Here is a 16,691-nt window from a genome sequence, read left to right on the forward strand (position 1 = left end):
CTGCAATGAAACTATGCAATAAACACTGCTCCTTAAACAGCAAAAAAACATATCTACGTGATATCATGTAACATAATAATGGCTTACAAATGAAGAATAAACTATAAATCATGAGTTGAAATGCCATTTAAAAGCTTATAATAATAAATAATAATCATAATTTAATAAAAAAATAATAATAATCATTTAATAAAAATAAATAAGCTTATAGAGCAAGTGCTTCTAGAAGTGCAGCTTCTTAAAGCGGTTTTCATTCAATTTATTGCAAAACTTTTGCAGATTCCTAATATAGTTTGTTTCTTTTTTTTTACCATTTTCAAAATCTCTGCTTGCTGTCAGTAAAAGATAATATTCCTGTTTACTTCTCTTGGCTGAAATTCTATATAGACCTAGTTTTGGTTACAGCTCAGTATTTGCTGCCATTGATTCCCGTCTGGAAATGCTCTGTAAGCTAAACGTCAGACTGATAAATTGCCCAGCGATGAGGATGACGTCACCCGCTTCATCCACATCACCGGGCAAAATCTCGTGCCTGCGCAGAGAACTCGACGGTTCGCGCAGAGTTAAGTGTGCCTGCACGAGCTGGGTATATGTAAATTTTGCCCGCCTACGTGGATGGCCTCCGAGGTGTCTTCCACGCCAATCGGCACAGGAGGAGGGACAGGAGGTGCAGATTAGGACACGAATTGGACCTGACCGGACAATTTACATACAGGGCGGGAGATTTAATAAAGGTATTTTTGAGGTCTACAGGGGGATCAAGGGGTAATGGGCACCGTTATAGAATGCAGCACACGCTGCTTAAGGTGCTACGGTGGTTTTAGGCCATGTGCGCACTAGAACTTGACTTTTTCTCAAGGAAAATCCAGACCCTCTTAAAGAATCCTGCACCTGACGTAAAAAAACGCACCAAAACTGCTACGAAATCTGCATGCGGTTTTGAAGCGGTTTGCCGCGGATTTGTCGTGGTTTTGCCGCGATTTGTTCCTCCGTTTTTTTTACCATTATCGATGGCAAAAACCGCAGGTACCTGCAGAAAAGTGACATGCAAATTAATTCCGCAGAGGAAATGCCGAGGTTAAATCCGCAGGTATAAAAAAAACGCAGTGTGCGCACAGCATTTTTTTTTATACCCATAGGTTTTGCTGGGGAATGACTGCAGAAATGTTATAAACATTTTCTGGAGCAAATCTGTGGTAAATCCGCAGCGTGCGCACATAGCCTTAAACAGATTCTTAGACCGGATGAGATTGGTGTACTTACTTTGAAAATCCATGTCAGAAAGGTTGTATTAGCACAGGACTTTGTGTGACTGCAGACTCGTGAATGCTCTCAGCGTGCACAGTGCACACTGTCATGAGCCTCCATTACCAGCGATGGGATCGGGCAGTCTTGTGACAGTAAGGCTATGTGCCCACATTGCGTTGTGTCCCTGCAGAAATTTCTGCAGCGATGTAAACAGCACATGTGCGCTTCAAATCGCTGCAGAAACACTGCGTAATGAATGCAGTGAAAAGCCGATTTCATGCGCTCTGGATGTAGCCCCCACCATAGACAGAGCGGGAGCTGCATCCAAAGCGCACGGAATAAGTGAAATGTTGCTTTTTAGAACGCAGCGATTTGGCAGCATGCAAATTGCTGCGTTCTAAAACACAACGTGCGCATGGATTATGCACAATCTTCATAGATGGAGACGCAGGACGCATGCAGTTACGCTGCGGTGCAGAATGCAGCGTAACTGCATGCAATACGCACACATGGGCACAGAGCTTATGTATGCAGCTAGCATACTTCTGGACAAATTCTGACTAGACGTGTCCAGCCTTGCTCAATTCACTTGTACTGAGTGAGGGTGGGCACGTAACCGCATGTATGCAAATCCCATACTTGCAGTCATGCGCCAGCCCACTCCTGGCACAGAAGAATCCTGACAGTGTGCACTGTGCACACTTTGAGGATTCAAAAGTTTGCAGATACATAGAGTGACTGCAAACTTTAACCCAAAGCCTAGACAACCCCCTTTAAAATGAGCCTTTTTTGAGTCAAATCCTACCTACTTCTAGATCCTTCTAGTGTATGTAAGTTCCTTTTTGGGAGTTGATTTTGGAGGAGCTTTTTCCTGGAAACTGGAATGTTTTTGATTTTATAGAGTCAGTTTTAGGGTGGAAACACATCTATGCGAGTAAAATCGGTCCGACTGGGCTGAAAAATACTCGGCTGATTTTAGTTCACGTTAGGTGCGAGTGCAACACAAGTGCGATGCTATTTCTGAGATTTTACTACCGTGTGTAATGCGTGTGTAATGCGTGTGTAATGCGTATTTTTTACTATGTCATCTGCCATTCAGCGCTGCTACATGGCCGCTGACAACAGACACAGACAGCCATGTAGCAGAGCTGAACGGCAGATGACAGCAGACACAGACAGAGCCGCACTGTCATAATGAACTCGGGTGAACTTCACACGACTTCATTGTCATGCTGCGGCTCTGTCTGTGCCGCGTCCTGATTAGCGGTCACCAGTGAAGGACTCACCGGTGACCGCTAATCCCCTGAGTGACTGAAGTTAGCAGCCCTCTCTCATACTCACCGATCCCCGGCGCTGCACGGCGTTCACACTGCTGCGGCGGCTTTTACTATTTTGAAAAAGCCGGCCGCTTATGAAACAATCTCGTATTCCCTGCTATCCCCGCCCACCGGCGCCTATGATTGGTTGCAGTGAGACACGCCCCCATGCTGAGTGACAGCTGTCTCACTGCACCCAATCACAGCAGCCGGTGGGCGGGTCTATACTGTGCAGTGAAATAAATAAATAAATAATTAAAAAAAATGGCGTGCGGTCCCCCCCAATTTTAATACCAGCCAGATAAAGCCATACGGCTGAAGGCTGGTATTCTCAGGATGGGGAGCTCCACGTTATGGGGAGCCCCCCAGCCTAACAATATCAGTCAGCAGCCGCCCAGAATTGCCGCATACATTAGATGCGACAGTTCTGGGACTTTACCCGGCTCTTCCCGATTTACCCTGGTGCGTTGGCAAATCGGGGTAATAAGGAGTTATTGGCAGCCCATAGCTGCCAATAAGTCCTAAATTAATCATGTCAGGCGTCTATGAGACACCCTCCATGATTAATCTGTAAGTTACAGTAAATAAACACACACACACATGAAAAAATCCTTTATTAGAAATAAAAAACACAAACACATTCCCTCATTACCAATTTAATAAGCCCCAAAAAGCCCTCCTTGTCCGGCGTAATCCAGGATGATCCAGCGTCGCTTCCAGCATGAAGGTGACAGGAGCTGCAGAAGACACCGCCGCTCCGGTCACCTCCAAGCAGCAACTGAGGTGAGTAGCGCGATCTGCTGAGGTGTCACTGAGGTTACCCGCTGTCACCGGAGCGGCGGTGTCTTCTGCAGCTCCTGTCACCTTCATGCTGGAAGCGACGCTGGAGGTCCGTGGAGTACGCCGGATATGGAGGGCTTTTTGGGGCTTATTAAATTGGTAATGAGGGAATGTGTTTGTGTTTTTTATTTCTAATAAAGGATTTTTTCGGGTGTGTGTGTTTATTTACTGTAACTTACAGATTAATCATGGAGGGTGTCTATAAAACGCCTGACATGATTAATCTAGGACTTATTGGCAGCTATGGGCTGCCAATAACTCCTTATTACCCCGATTTGCCAAAGCACCAGGGCAAATCGGGAAGAGCCGGGTACAGTCCCAGAACTGTCGCATATAATGTATGCGGCAATTCTGGGCGGCTGTTGGCTGATATTGTTAGGCTGGGGGGCTCCCCATAACGTGGAGCTCCCCATCCTGAGAATACCAGCCTTCAGCCGTATGGCTTTATCTGGCTGGTATTAAAATTGGGGGGGAACCGCATGCCATTTTTTTTAATTATTTATTTATTTATTTCACTGCACAGTATAGACCCGCCCACCGGCTGCTGTGATTGGGTGCAGTGAGACAGCTGTCACTCAGCGTGGGGGCGTGTCTCACTGCAACCAATCATAGGCGCCTGTGGGCGGGGAAAGCAGGGAATACGAGATTGTTTAATAAGCGGCTGGCTTTTTCAAAATAGTAAAAGCCGCCGGAGCAGTGTGAATGCCGTGCAGCGCCGCGCCGGAGATCGGGGAACGGTGAGTATGAGAGAGGGGGGGAAACTGACCGACAGACTGTGAGAGAGGGACAGAGATAGTGACGGACCGACAGAGAGAGAATAGAGACCGAGAGGGAGAGACCGACTGACAGAGAATAGTGATTGACAGATATTGAGAGACATCGCTCGTTTCCAGTGTTTTAGGAAACATGCGAGAAATGTATTTAGAAAATCGGATGTCACTAAGATGGTGTGAGTGCCGTCCCGTGACATCCGATTTTTTACACGCTCCCATAGACTTGCATTGGAGAAACTCGCAGTAGAAACTCGCAAAAAAGCAGCATGCTGCGATTTTTTTCTCGGTCCGATTTGGACTGAGAAAAAAAAAATCGCAGATGAGAGCTGAATCATTGACTAACGTGTCCGATTCCAATGCGAGATTTTCTCGCATTGCTCTACTGCGAGAAACTCGCAAGTGAGAAGCAGCCCTTAGAGTGGATTCTATAACAATCAGCTACAACAAAGTGACATGCATATTTTTTCCCACTGGGTGTTTTTTTTTTTTTTTTTTCTTTATTCCTGAGAAGAAAAAAAAAAAGCTCAGAAATCTCATCAAATGAACAGCAAAGTGAATTTCCCATGGACATAAATTGGGAAAGTTTTTCCAAGTGTTCTTGAAGTAGATTTTGAAGTGGATGAGCTCAAAAAAACTCCATGAGAACATAGTGTCTCTTACATTCAGTGACCTAAATTTCCTGTTTTTCTGCAACTTTTGTGAAATATTCACTTTCAGTGGTTTTATTTGTCGGTGACTTATCCTTTCCACATCTCACTATTAGACAATATTAGGGTGTGGTAGAAGTGAAGCCATACACACGGCTTCTTTTTGTTTTATATAATAATGAAATCCTTTCCTTGAAGTTCTGTGATCAGACATTTCCAATTGAGATTTTCAGACTTCAGATCCTTGTAAATTCCAGGTATTAACTTCAAAGTAGGAGGCAACATTATCGTCACCCTCCGCCGCCTCCCGTGTAATCCTTACATTCTGCATGGTCTGCAGAAAGTGAATAAATGAGGAAAAAACAATTATTCTGATATAAAGTGAAGACGCGGTAAACTTTCTTAGGTTTTCTGTTTGAAGCTCCAAATATGAAGCCAGATTGGATGATTTAAAATGCTGATGCCACCAACAATTATAGAGCCACATATTCTCAGTGTATAAGATTCATTACACTTCATTGGTGCAAAACATGCTACATATAAGTACGAATGATATATTATTAATGCTGCCATACACCGCTGAAATATCAGCAGTGCTTAATTATACCACCATAAAACGTGTAATTAAAATCATACTGTACCAAATCATAATGCATAATTATTCCGCCATAAAAATGCACAATTATACCGCCATACAATGCACAATTATACCGCCATACAATGCACAATTATACTGCTATACAATGCACAATTATACCGCAATGCTTGTGTAACTAAACGTGCATAGTGTGTTGAGTTATGCACCAATATCCTTCCTAATTATACAACCACTTGGTGTTCAATTACATACCATGCTGCAGCAAATAATACTACCGTACCAGCTTATTGTACAGCATGTAATTAAGCCATCATACTGTGTCAATTATACAAAAATGGCCAATTAATTATACCACCACACAGCATGTAATGAAATCATATTGTGCCCAATTTTACTACCATGTCATGCTCAATTTTACCGCCGCGCAGCGTGTAATTAAACCATCATTTTGTGCCCAATTATAAGAAAAATGCCCAATTATACCACTTACCATGGTCAATTATACCAGCGTACAGCCTGTAATTAAAGCATCATATTGTGCCCAATTTTACCAAAATGCCATGCTCACATACACCACCGTACAGCATGTAATTAAAATATCATATTGTATCCAATTATATAAAAATGCCCAATTATACCACCTACCATGATCAATTATACCACCACACAGCATGTAATTAAAAAAATCATATTGTGCCCAAGTGTACCACCATGCCATGCTCAACTATACCACCGCACAGCGTGTAATTAAAGCATCATATTGTGCCCAATTATACCACCGACTATGCTCAATTATAACACCATAGAGCATGTAAATAAACCATCAAACGTGCCCAATTATACCACCATACTAAGCCTATTTTTACAATACTGTGCCCGATTATACTACCATACAGTGTGTAAGTAAAGCAACATACAATGCCTAAATGTACACCCTTACCATGCTTAATTATACACCAATGCCATTCCTAATTACATCACCACATGGTGCCCAATTACTGTATATATTATGTAATTAAAGCACCATATAGTGCCCTTGTATACACCCATACCATGTCCAAATATACCACTACATGGCACCCAATTATACCACCATACCGTGCCCAAATAATATCACGAGAATGAATATTAGCCATATTCAGTGCTCTCATCATCCCAGACAGTATAAGACATCACTTAAAAGAGGCTGCCATACCCTTCAGGACTCAAATAGTACCGCCATAGACTACTTCATTCAATACAGTAATCACATTGTTCTTATAGATGATTTTTCCACCAATCTAAATTACCAACTTGGTCATTATGGATAAAATGGTACATATATATATATCTATATATCTAATGATATCTATATAATACTGTAGGCCTCATATATCAAGAGGCTGTGTTGCCCATAGCAACCAATCACAGAGCAGCTTTCAATTTAGCAGAGCTGTTTTAGAAATGAAAGCTGAGCTCTGATAGGTTGCTATGGGCAACAAAGACAGACTTTGCTTTTAGGCTGTTTTTTTTTAGCTGAGGCCTAATGTGCACATAGTGTAGACAAGCACCTACACCTGACTGAAACAATGTTCTTCTACTAAAGCTAATTTATACTAAATCTTTTCTCTATTGCTTTTGTATTCACAGAGTAAGCTCGGCCATATTGCCTTATCCCTCTCCACAGTTCACACGCTCGTCTTTGCCTGGAATAAATGGGTGGATGTGAAGCAATTTATCTGGTACACTCCCCCCACGTTCATGCTGGTGGTCCTACTTCCCTTGTTTGTTCTTCTCTGTAAAACTGTATTTATATTGCCCTGCTTCAGTAAGAGAATCCAGAAGATCCGATGTGGATGGGAGTCCGGCAAAGGAACGGCCAGTAAATGTGTCCTGAGCCACTTGTAGTATTTATTATTTCCAATAAACTATTTCTACAATGGCGTCTCATTGTCATATTGTGTGTAATATGGTGCAACAATGAACAAATGACCTCCCACAGAGCGAGTCATTCGTGAATGGGACGGCAGCTCACGCCAATCAAGTCTGACCCGCAGAAATCAGTATCTCCGGTGTCCTAGACTTAAGTAGAGAACAAAGAGATACAAGTGATCCATTTGGGTCTGATATTGATCTAGTGAATAGATAATTTATTTAGATGGGATTACCAGAGGTGTACATACAGTTCATGGGGACACAACAAAACTTGTAATTGGACTACTGCTTCCCTCTACAAAAAAATATTCAGCAGAGTAGGTTGGGTCCTATGTCCCAATATTATAAACAGGGAGACATGAACACAGTAATTATGTTCCTATTAGTGGTGAGTGAGCACTACCATGCTCGGGTGCTCAGTAATCGTAACTAGTGATGAGCGGGCACTACCATGCTCAGGTGCTCAGTACTCGTAACTAGTGATGAGTGAGCACTACCATGATCGGGTGCTCAGTACTCGTAACTAGTGATGAGTGAGCACTACCATGCTCAGTACTTGTAACTAGTGATGAGTGAGCACTACCATGCTGGGGTGCTCAGTACTCGTAACTAGTGATGAGCGAGCACTACCATGCTCGGGTGCTCAGTACTCGTAACTAGTGATGAGTGAGCACTACCATGCTCAGTACTCGTAACTAGTGATGAGTGAGCACTACCATGCTGGGGTGCTCAGTACTCGTAACTAGTGATGAGTGGGCACTACCATGCTCGGGTGCTCAGTACTCGTAACTAGTGATGAGTGAGCACTACCATGCTCAGTACTCGTAACTAGTGATGAGTGAGCACTACCATGCTGGGGTGCTCAGTACTCGTAACTAGTGATGAGCGAGCACTACCATGCTCGGGTGCTTAGTACTCGTAACTAGTGATGAGCGAGCACTACCCTGCTTGGGTGCTCAGTACTCGTAACTAGTGATGAGCGAGCACTACCATGCTCGGGTGCTCAGTATTGGGAACTAGTGATGAGCGGGCACTACCATGCTCAGGTTCTCAGTACTCCTAACTAGTGATGAGCGGGCACTACCATGCTCGGGTGCTCAGTACTCGTAACCAGTGATGAGCGAGCACTACCATGCTCGGGTGCTCAGTATTCGGAACTAGTGATGAGCGAGCACTTCCATGCTCGAGTGCTCAGTACTCGTAACTAGTGATGAGCGGGCACTGCTCCTGGGATTGTCACATCCATTAGATGTGACAAGCCCGGCGCTTTACCCGGCTCTCCTCGATTGCCCTGGTGCGGTGGCAATCGGGGATAATATAAGAGGTTAGTAACAGCTTACAGCTGCTACTAATCTCTAAATTAGTGTGGCAGGCGTCTATGACACACCGCAGCACTAATCTTTAAGCGAAAGTAAATAAACATAAACACTGGAAAAATCCTTTATTTGAAATAAAAGAAAAACAAACACCCTCTTTCACCATTTTATTAACCCCCAAACACCCCTGAATGTCGGACGTAAACCACACAAGGTAGTAGAATGATTCCAGCACTGCTACATCTGAAATTACAGCACACGATCATGGAACATGACCGAACACTGTAACTGCAGGCAGACTGAGCCGCAATTAGCGGTGACGTCACTCAGGTTAGTGACGGTCACAGCTTGACGTTCATGTCTGTCCGTGGGTAACCTGAGTGACGTCACAAGGTGAATCGTGTTCATACCGGAGCATTACCGGGGTTTCCTGCAGATTCACCGGCATGAACGCGATTCACCTTGTGACGTCACCGGGTTTTCCTGCACCCGGGCCTTGCAGTCTTTACCGCAGGAGGGAAGTCCAGTGACGTAGGTGCCCTGGTCTGTGAGGCGATCTGTAGTTCAGTAAGAATGGGTCGTCATGGTGATGACCCAGGGTTACTATTGGCAGCAACTGGGCCCCTGTGATCACTTTCCAGGGACCTGATCGCCAAAGAGAGTTAAGAGATCCCTCTCCCTGCCTTCTGACTGCTATGATCACACTGATCGCATCATTTAGGGGATTAATCTGCCAGGAGCGCCTGAACCCCCACAGTCGCTATGACAAATAAAGCACAAAAAAGCATGAAATAAAACGTGAAAAAGTTTGAAAAAATGCACATTTTTTCAGCAGCTTTTTTCCTGCCAAGACATGCTTTTTTTTTTTTTGTGCTGAAAAATAGTACCATGGGCCATTTTGACATTGCAGAAAGTAATAAAAATGCCTTAAAATATTTTCTCTCTCTGATTATTCTGGCATTTGGCAAATATAAATAATTTTGGTTCCTAATTGACCTAAAACGGGAAAGGTTTATTCTGATTTCATGTCAGATAGTGAGAAAAACCTGCAGATGTGTCTTTATAGAGAGGGGGAAAAAAAACCTGCAGATGTGTCTTTATAGAGAGCGGAGGGAAAAACCTGCAGATGTGTCTTTATAGAGAGCGGAGGGAAAAACCTGCAGATGTGCCTTTATAGATCGTGGATGTAAACTTCTGCTTTCAACTGTATATGACCGGCCCATCCTACACACTTTGCGCTCTACCCTACTTCTGAAGTTTTTACCCAATGACTTAAAAATAGGTAAAAAGTAAATACATTTATCATATAGAGCGCATCTTGTATTTTTCCAGAAATACTTAAGACATTTTCCATATTGGAAAGGTGTTGTGTATGGAGCGTTTTTCTCAATGGGTCCATTCACATGGTGGAACGTGTGTGTAGTAAATATTAGAGAAAGCACAACCAGCCGTTAGCTTAAAAATATGAATCTGTATTTAGTTAAACATTTTCTTGGATGAAATATTGCCCAGCTTTGGCAAAAAAAAAGGAAAAAGAAAATGTAATTTTGCAATACAATGTTGGGAGATGTTATGTTATTGTAGCACCCCTAAAGCCATCAGGGAGCTACATGGTACTGCAACCCGGATGCAACCAGGATCCAGGGTCTACCCCCAGGGACCCAGAAGACCAGTGCCGGTAACACCAAAACATTCCAGTTAATCCCTGTTGTTCCCCAAATTCCCCATAAACTGGTACCAGACTAGGGTTGGACCTAAGGATGGCCACTTAGAGGTGGAGCCGATCCAGTCCACAAGATGACCAGGTGGGAGGGGCAGACAGTGGACAGTCAGTCAGTCGGTGACGGTGAGAGCGAGTGGAAGCACAGACAGGAGTGTGACGGTGACCTGAGGGCCCAGGCAGTTGTTGGTTGCCGGTGGAGTATGGTGGTTTACTCCCGGAACCACAGCACCAACGGGGTACAGAATCCTAGGACAGGCGAATGCTCCAGGCAGATCTGATAAAATCTGCACAGTGAGGGGACCATCAAGGACCTCACTGACCTTGAAGTTCAGAACACCATAGCAAAGGGAGAACCGGGGACAGGACCAGAGACTGCGACCCCATAGGGTTCACGCTACCATCATACGGACTGCTGTTAAGAGACTATCAGGAGGGGACCCCCAGACGCTCCAAGCCACAGGGACCCACCAAACAGAGACAGGTGCAGGGGAAAGAAGCCACCAGGTCACTAAACCGGCACTGGGACTAAGGGGACCAGCGGTCAAGACCAACCGGCCTCTGGTGACCAGTTTCCATCTTACCGTGAGTTTACACTGAAACCCCTTGTGTGGCCTACCTTCTTTCTGCACCCATCTACATCACCTACCCTCTGGGGCCTGGCCCTGCTTGCGGAGGGCCTAACATCCAGGCTGCCACCGACACCAGCCCCAGTAGCGAGAACTGTGCAGCAGCGGCTCCATCCACATAGCCGCAACCCGCAAGTGGCGTCACATATAAACTTTAACGTATTTAAACTCCCCTGTAAATATCCCCCTTTTAAAAAGCGTCCCCAGGGCACGGAACCGGGCAACGGCCACCAAATGACATTTCCACAGCAGTGCACTGCCCGGGACCAAGTATCCCATAGCCCTGAGCAACACATTGTATATCTATGTGTGACCTCCCAGTTTTGGTGACGTGAACTGCGGCTTGTGCAGGGTTTTTCTACCAAGTACCCTGAGTTGTCAGGTCGCATTGGGTGTGTAATGCTGTGCATCGCATCATATAGATTGGGAAGAGCTGAGCGAATTGCACAACGGCCCATATAGTAAGCAATAATTGCCAATTTTTCAAAAATGTCTTCCATCAGATTGTGGCGGTCAAAGCCTGCTGCGGAGATTTTCTTGCATAACCATGCCTCATCTGACATTAACCAGGAAGATATTTACCGGGAAAAATATTTACCTATATCCACAGCAGTCAGCAGGAAATGTCTCCTTGTAAGCAGGGGCCATGGACGTCTTCACCAAACCAGTGACCCGTTCCCAGCACTTTGCAGAGCGCAGCGTCTTCCACTTGCTTGTTCTTCCATAGTTACCGGAATTGATTATCCATTGTGATTGTCATTTAAACGGCTTAGTAATCATTAATAGGTATCAATGAACAGGGCACAGGCCGTGCCTACATGTGAGGGGTCATACAACTGTATTACAGCTCTAACTCTGCACACCCTATTGTACCTCCGTGCGCCACTGATCTATGTATGTATACAATATATGGAGAAAGGTTTTGTAACACACATCTAAATCATTAAATTCAGGTTTTTTATTGAGCCCCATTGCCCCAGTGTATAACATCCAGCCCCTCACCATGCCGTCTGCCTTTACAAATGTGACAGAATGGCTGGTGGTGAAGAGCTCACTGATACCAGTGCGTCCTGTAATAGGAGTCACCGGGGTAATAAGTCTGTTTATGACCTTTCCTCCCTCCTAAATCTTCCCCCATCACCTGTGAATGTTATTATTGATACATGAAAGGAACCGAAGCAATTTAGCCACAAAGTGGAGACCCTATAATGTTACAGAGCGGGGCCCGAGTGCTGAGGAGCAGAGGGCAGAAAAGTCACCACCGTTCTGCTGACGCTATAACTGCAGAGTGCTCTTCTGGTAACATCAGCACAAACACTGCACCCACCGGGAGCTTCATGGCCGAGCAGCTGCAGCCGTACATCACCAAGCACAATGCCGAGCCATACATCACCAAGCACAATGCCAAGCCGTACATCACCAAGCACAATGCCGAGCCATACATCACCAAGCACAATGCGGAGCCGTACATCACCAAGCACAATGCTGAGCCGTACATCACCAGGCACAATGCAGAGCCATACATCACCAAGCACAATGCCGAGCCGTACATCACCAAGCACAATGCCGAGCCGTACATCACCAAGCACAATACCGAGCTGTACATCACCAAGCACAATGCTGAGCCGTACATCACCAAGCACAATGCCGAGCCGTACATCACCAAGCACAATGCCGAGGCGTACATCACCAAGCACAATGCTGAGCTGTACATCACCAAGCACAATGCCGAGCCGTACATCACCAAGCACAATGCTGAGCCGTACATCACCAAGCACAATGCCGAGGCGTACATCACCAAGCACAATGCTGAGCCGTACATCACCAAGCACAATGCCGAGCCGTACATCACCAAGCACAATGCCGAGCCGTACATCACCAAGCACAATGCCGAGCCGTACATCACCAAGCACAATGCCGAGCCATACATCACCAAGCACAATGCGGAGCCGTACATCACCAAGCACAATGCTGAGCCGTACATCACCAGGCACAATGCAGAGCCATACATCACCAAGCACAATGCCGAGCCGTACATCACCAAGCACAATGCCGAGCCGTACATCACCAAGCACAATACCGAGCTGTACATCACCAAGCACAATGCTGAGCCGTACATCACCAAGCACAATGCCGAGCCGTACATCACCAAGCACAATGCCGAGGCGTACATCACCAAGCACAATGCTGAGCTGTACATCACCAAGCACAATGCCGAGCCGTACATCACCAAGCACAATGCTGAGCCGTACATCACCAAGCACAATGCCGAGGCGTACATCACCAAGCACAATGCTGAGCCGTACATCACCAAGCACAATGCCGAGCCGTACATCACCAAGCACAATGCCGAGCCGTACATCACCAAGCACAATACCGAGCCGTACATCACCAAGCACAATGCCGAGCCATACATCACCAAGCACAATGCTGAGCCGTATATCACCAAGCACAATGCTGAGCCGTACATCACCAAGCACAATGCCGAGCAGCGGATGGAGGGATGTAAAACCACCACCACTGAACTCTGGAGAAGATGTGTTCTGTGCAGTGATGGATGAGTCTGGATTTGGTGAATGAGAATGTTACCTGCCTGACTACGTTGTGCTTGCTGGAAATGTTGGTAGAATAGGGATAATGTTATGGGGATGTTTTTAAGGGTCAGCCTAAGCCCACTAGTTGCAGTGAAGGGAAATCTTAATTTTTCAGCACAAGACGTGTTGGGCAATTGCAGCTTCCAATTCTGTGGGAATAGTTTGGGAAAGGCTCTTTTCTGTCCCCTGTGACCGTGCCTAGTGCACAAGGTCTATAAGGACATGGTTGGGAGAGTTTAGTGGAATAACATGACCGGCCGTTCATACCCCGGACCTCAGCCCCATCCAACTCCTTTTGGATAAACTAGAGCAGAGATTGTGACGCCAGCCTCTCCCCAACATCAGGATCTGACCTCACTAACGTTTTTCTGGATGAAGGAGCAAATATTTCTATAGACACCTCCAAAATCTTGTAGAAATCCCTTCCTGAAGAGTGGAAGCTGTTATATCTGTAGAGGGGCTGACTTTTTATTAACGTCTATGGATTTTTAATGTGAGGTTATAAAAGCTTCTGTAGATGGAACGTAGAGGGGGCACAATAATTATGTCCATACAGTGTGTATTTCTGTGCCAGATTCCATATACCGAAGATCTGGCTGCATACTGTAAATGTTATCATCATCAGTTATTTAGGACAACATTGGATCATTCACAGAAAACCTCAATGAACTTCTGGAGTGAGTTTGCTGCATTGAAAGTAAAGGGGATGAATAATATTGCACGCCCCAATTTTCAGTTACTTGTTTTTTTTTAAAGTTTAAAATAAGCAATAAATATCGTTCAACCTCACAATTGTGTCCACTTGTTGTTGATTCTTCACCATCACATTAATATTTTTATCTTAATGTTTGAAGCCTGAAATGTGGGGAAAGGTTGAAAAACTCAAGGGGGCTGAATACTTTCGCAAGGCACTGTATCGACCTATCTACTATGTGTTATCTGCCGAGAGGTATAACATCCTGGACCCCACTTTTAGAAACAGCGCCACCTTTGGCGTGGGTTGGGGCTAGTATTGCCTCTTGACTACAGCTGATGCACAAGATTGGAGATATTTCATTACTATGCTCTTTAAAAAAATTCAAATTCCACTAGTTTAGGGATGTACAACCAATATTCATAAACCCTATCTAAAACTTAACATTTATTTTTAATAGATTCTAAAAGGTATATTTACCACATTTCAGTGAATATGTGCACAGAAGAGAGAGGGAGATAATTCCTACAATATCCACTCCCTCCTGTGCTCTACCTAGCCGCGGAGGTCGGCACCCTAAAATTGCGCAACGGCGCCCCCACTCCTCGACGGCTATCCCTGCTATGACCCTATGAGTCCCTAGCCAAAAAGATAAAGTGCAGTGCATATAATTAAAGTGCAGTGCAAAACCATAAAGTGATATTGTGCCAGTATGAAACTCACAATATAGCAGGGATATAAAACTTAGCTTATGCTGCCTTTGAGGCAGCATAAGCTAAGTTTTATATCCCTGCTATAATTGTGAATTCATTGAGAAAAGATTTGCAGCCTCTTATCTTTAGAGGTTGACTGTGAGTTTCATATCAGCCAGCAGCCGCCCGGAATTGCCGCATCCATTAGATGCGACAGTCCCGGGACTGTACCTGGCTCATCCCGAATTGCCCTGGTGCGGTGGCAATCAGGGTAATAAGGAGTTAATGGCAGCCCATAGCTGCCACTAAGTCCTAGGTTAATCATGCTAGGCGTCTCCCCGAGATACCTTCTATGATTAACCTGTAAGTTAAAGAAAATGAACACATACACCCGAAAATCCTTTATTTGGAATAAAAGACAAAAAAACCCCTTTTCACCACTTTATTAATCCCCAAACATCCATCCAGGTCCGACGTAATCCACACGAGGTCCCACGACGCTTTCAGCTCTGCTACATCGGAAGCTGACAGAGAGCGGCCACAGACCACGACCACTCTCTGTGAGCTCCACGCAGCAACTGAAGTGAGTCACGATATCAACGATGACGTCACTCAGGTTACCCGCGGCCACAGATCTCAGGTGGAGGACTTCAGCTGTGGCTGCGGGTAACCTCAGTGACAACACCGCTGATCGTGCAGATCACTTCAGTCACTCAGGGGATTTGCGGTCATAGGTGAGTCCTTCACCGGTGACCGAAAATCAGGCCGCGGCACACAGACAGAGCCGCAGGATGACAATGAAGTCGGGTGAAGTTCATCCGAGTTCATTCTCATCGCGTGACTGTCTGTGTCTGCTGTCAGCGGCCATTCAGCTCTGCTACATGGCTCTGTAGTTGTCTGCTGTCAGCAGCCATGTAGCAGAGCTGAATGGCAGATGACAGCTGCTGAGAATAAAATCGGATCCCATACGCATCACACACGGATTGCACACGCACTACAATCATGAGAAAAGTCACAGAATCGCATTGCAGTTGCATTGCACACGGATCAACACTCGAACAGAGCTCATCCTACTTTCTAGCATGAGAATCGGACCTATTTTACACTCGCAAGTGTGACGCCGGCCTTAAAAGGAATCTGTCAGCAGGTTTTTTTTTCCATATGGAAGACGTGGTATTGCTGCTACCCAATGAAAAAATAACTTTTTTTTTAAACTTTCGATGTGTCTCAGTCATGAGACATTTAGTACAGAAGACGAGATTGAAAGTGCACGGTGGTGTCAGAGCACCTGGTCAATGCGCGGGGGGAGAGCGTCAGAGCACCTGGGCATTGCGCGGGGCGGGGGGACGTCAGAGCACCTGGGCAATGCGCAGGGGGAGCGTCTGAGCACCTGGTCAATGTGCGGGGCGGGGGGGCATCACAGCACCTGGCCAGTGCGCGGGGGGAGTTAGAGCTCCTGGTTAGTGCGCAGGGGCGTCACATCACCTGGTCAGTGTGCGGGGGGGGGGGGCGTCAGAGCACCTGATCAATGCGCGAGGGGGCGTCAGAGCACCTGGTCAATGCGCGGGGCGGGGGGCGTCACAGTACCTGGTCAGTGCGCGGGGGGAGAGCGTCAGAGCACCTGGGCATTGCGCGGGGCGGGGGGACGTCAGAGCACCTGGGCAATGCGCAGGGGGAGCGTCTGAGCACCTGGTCAATGTGCGGGGCGGG

The 16,691-nt window shown here is 45.8% G+C and overlaps 1 protein-coding gene across 4 annotated transcripts in view; it reads left to right on the forward strand.

The window, feature by feature from the left end:
* The window catches only part of STEAP1 (STEAP family member 1), a 43,137-nt gene extending 35,796 nt beyond the window's left edge, over positions 1–7,341 (forward strand). For all 4 annotated transcript variants that reach the window (XM_075316826.1, XM_075316825.1, XM_075316824.1 and 1 more), the window contains exon 6: positions 7,052–7,341. In XM_075316826.1, coding sequence (XP_075172941.1) covers positions 7,052–7,309 — 258 coding nt within the window. In that variant the 3' untranslated portion in view covers positions 7,310–7,341. The remainder of the gene's footprint in view (positions 1–7,051) is intronic.
* Positions 7,342–16,691: the final 9,350 nt, after the last annotated feature.

This window comes from Anomaloglossus baeobatrachus, chromosome 6 (assembly GCF_048569485.1).
Source record: "Anomaloglossus baeobatrachus isolate aAnoBae1 chromosome 6, aAnoBae1.hap1, whole genome shotgun sequence".
Classification (NCBI taxonomy): domain Eukaryota; kingdom Metazoa; phylum Chordata; class Amphibia; order Anura; family Aromobatidae; genus Anomaloglossus; species Anomaloglossus baeobatrachus.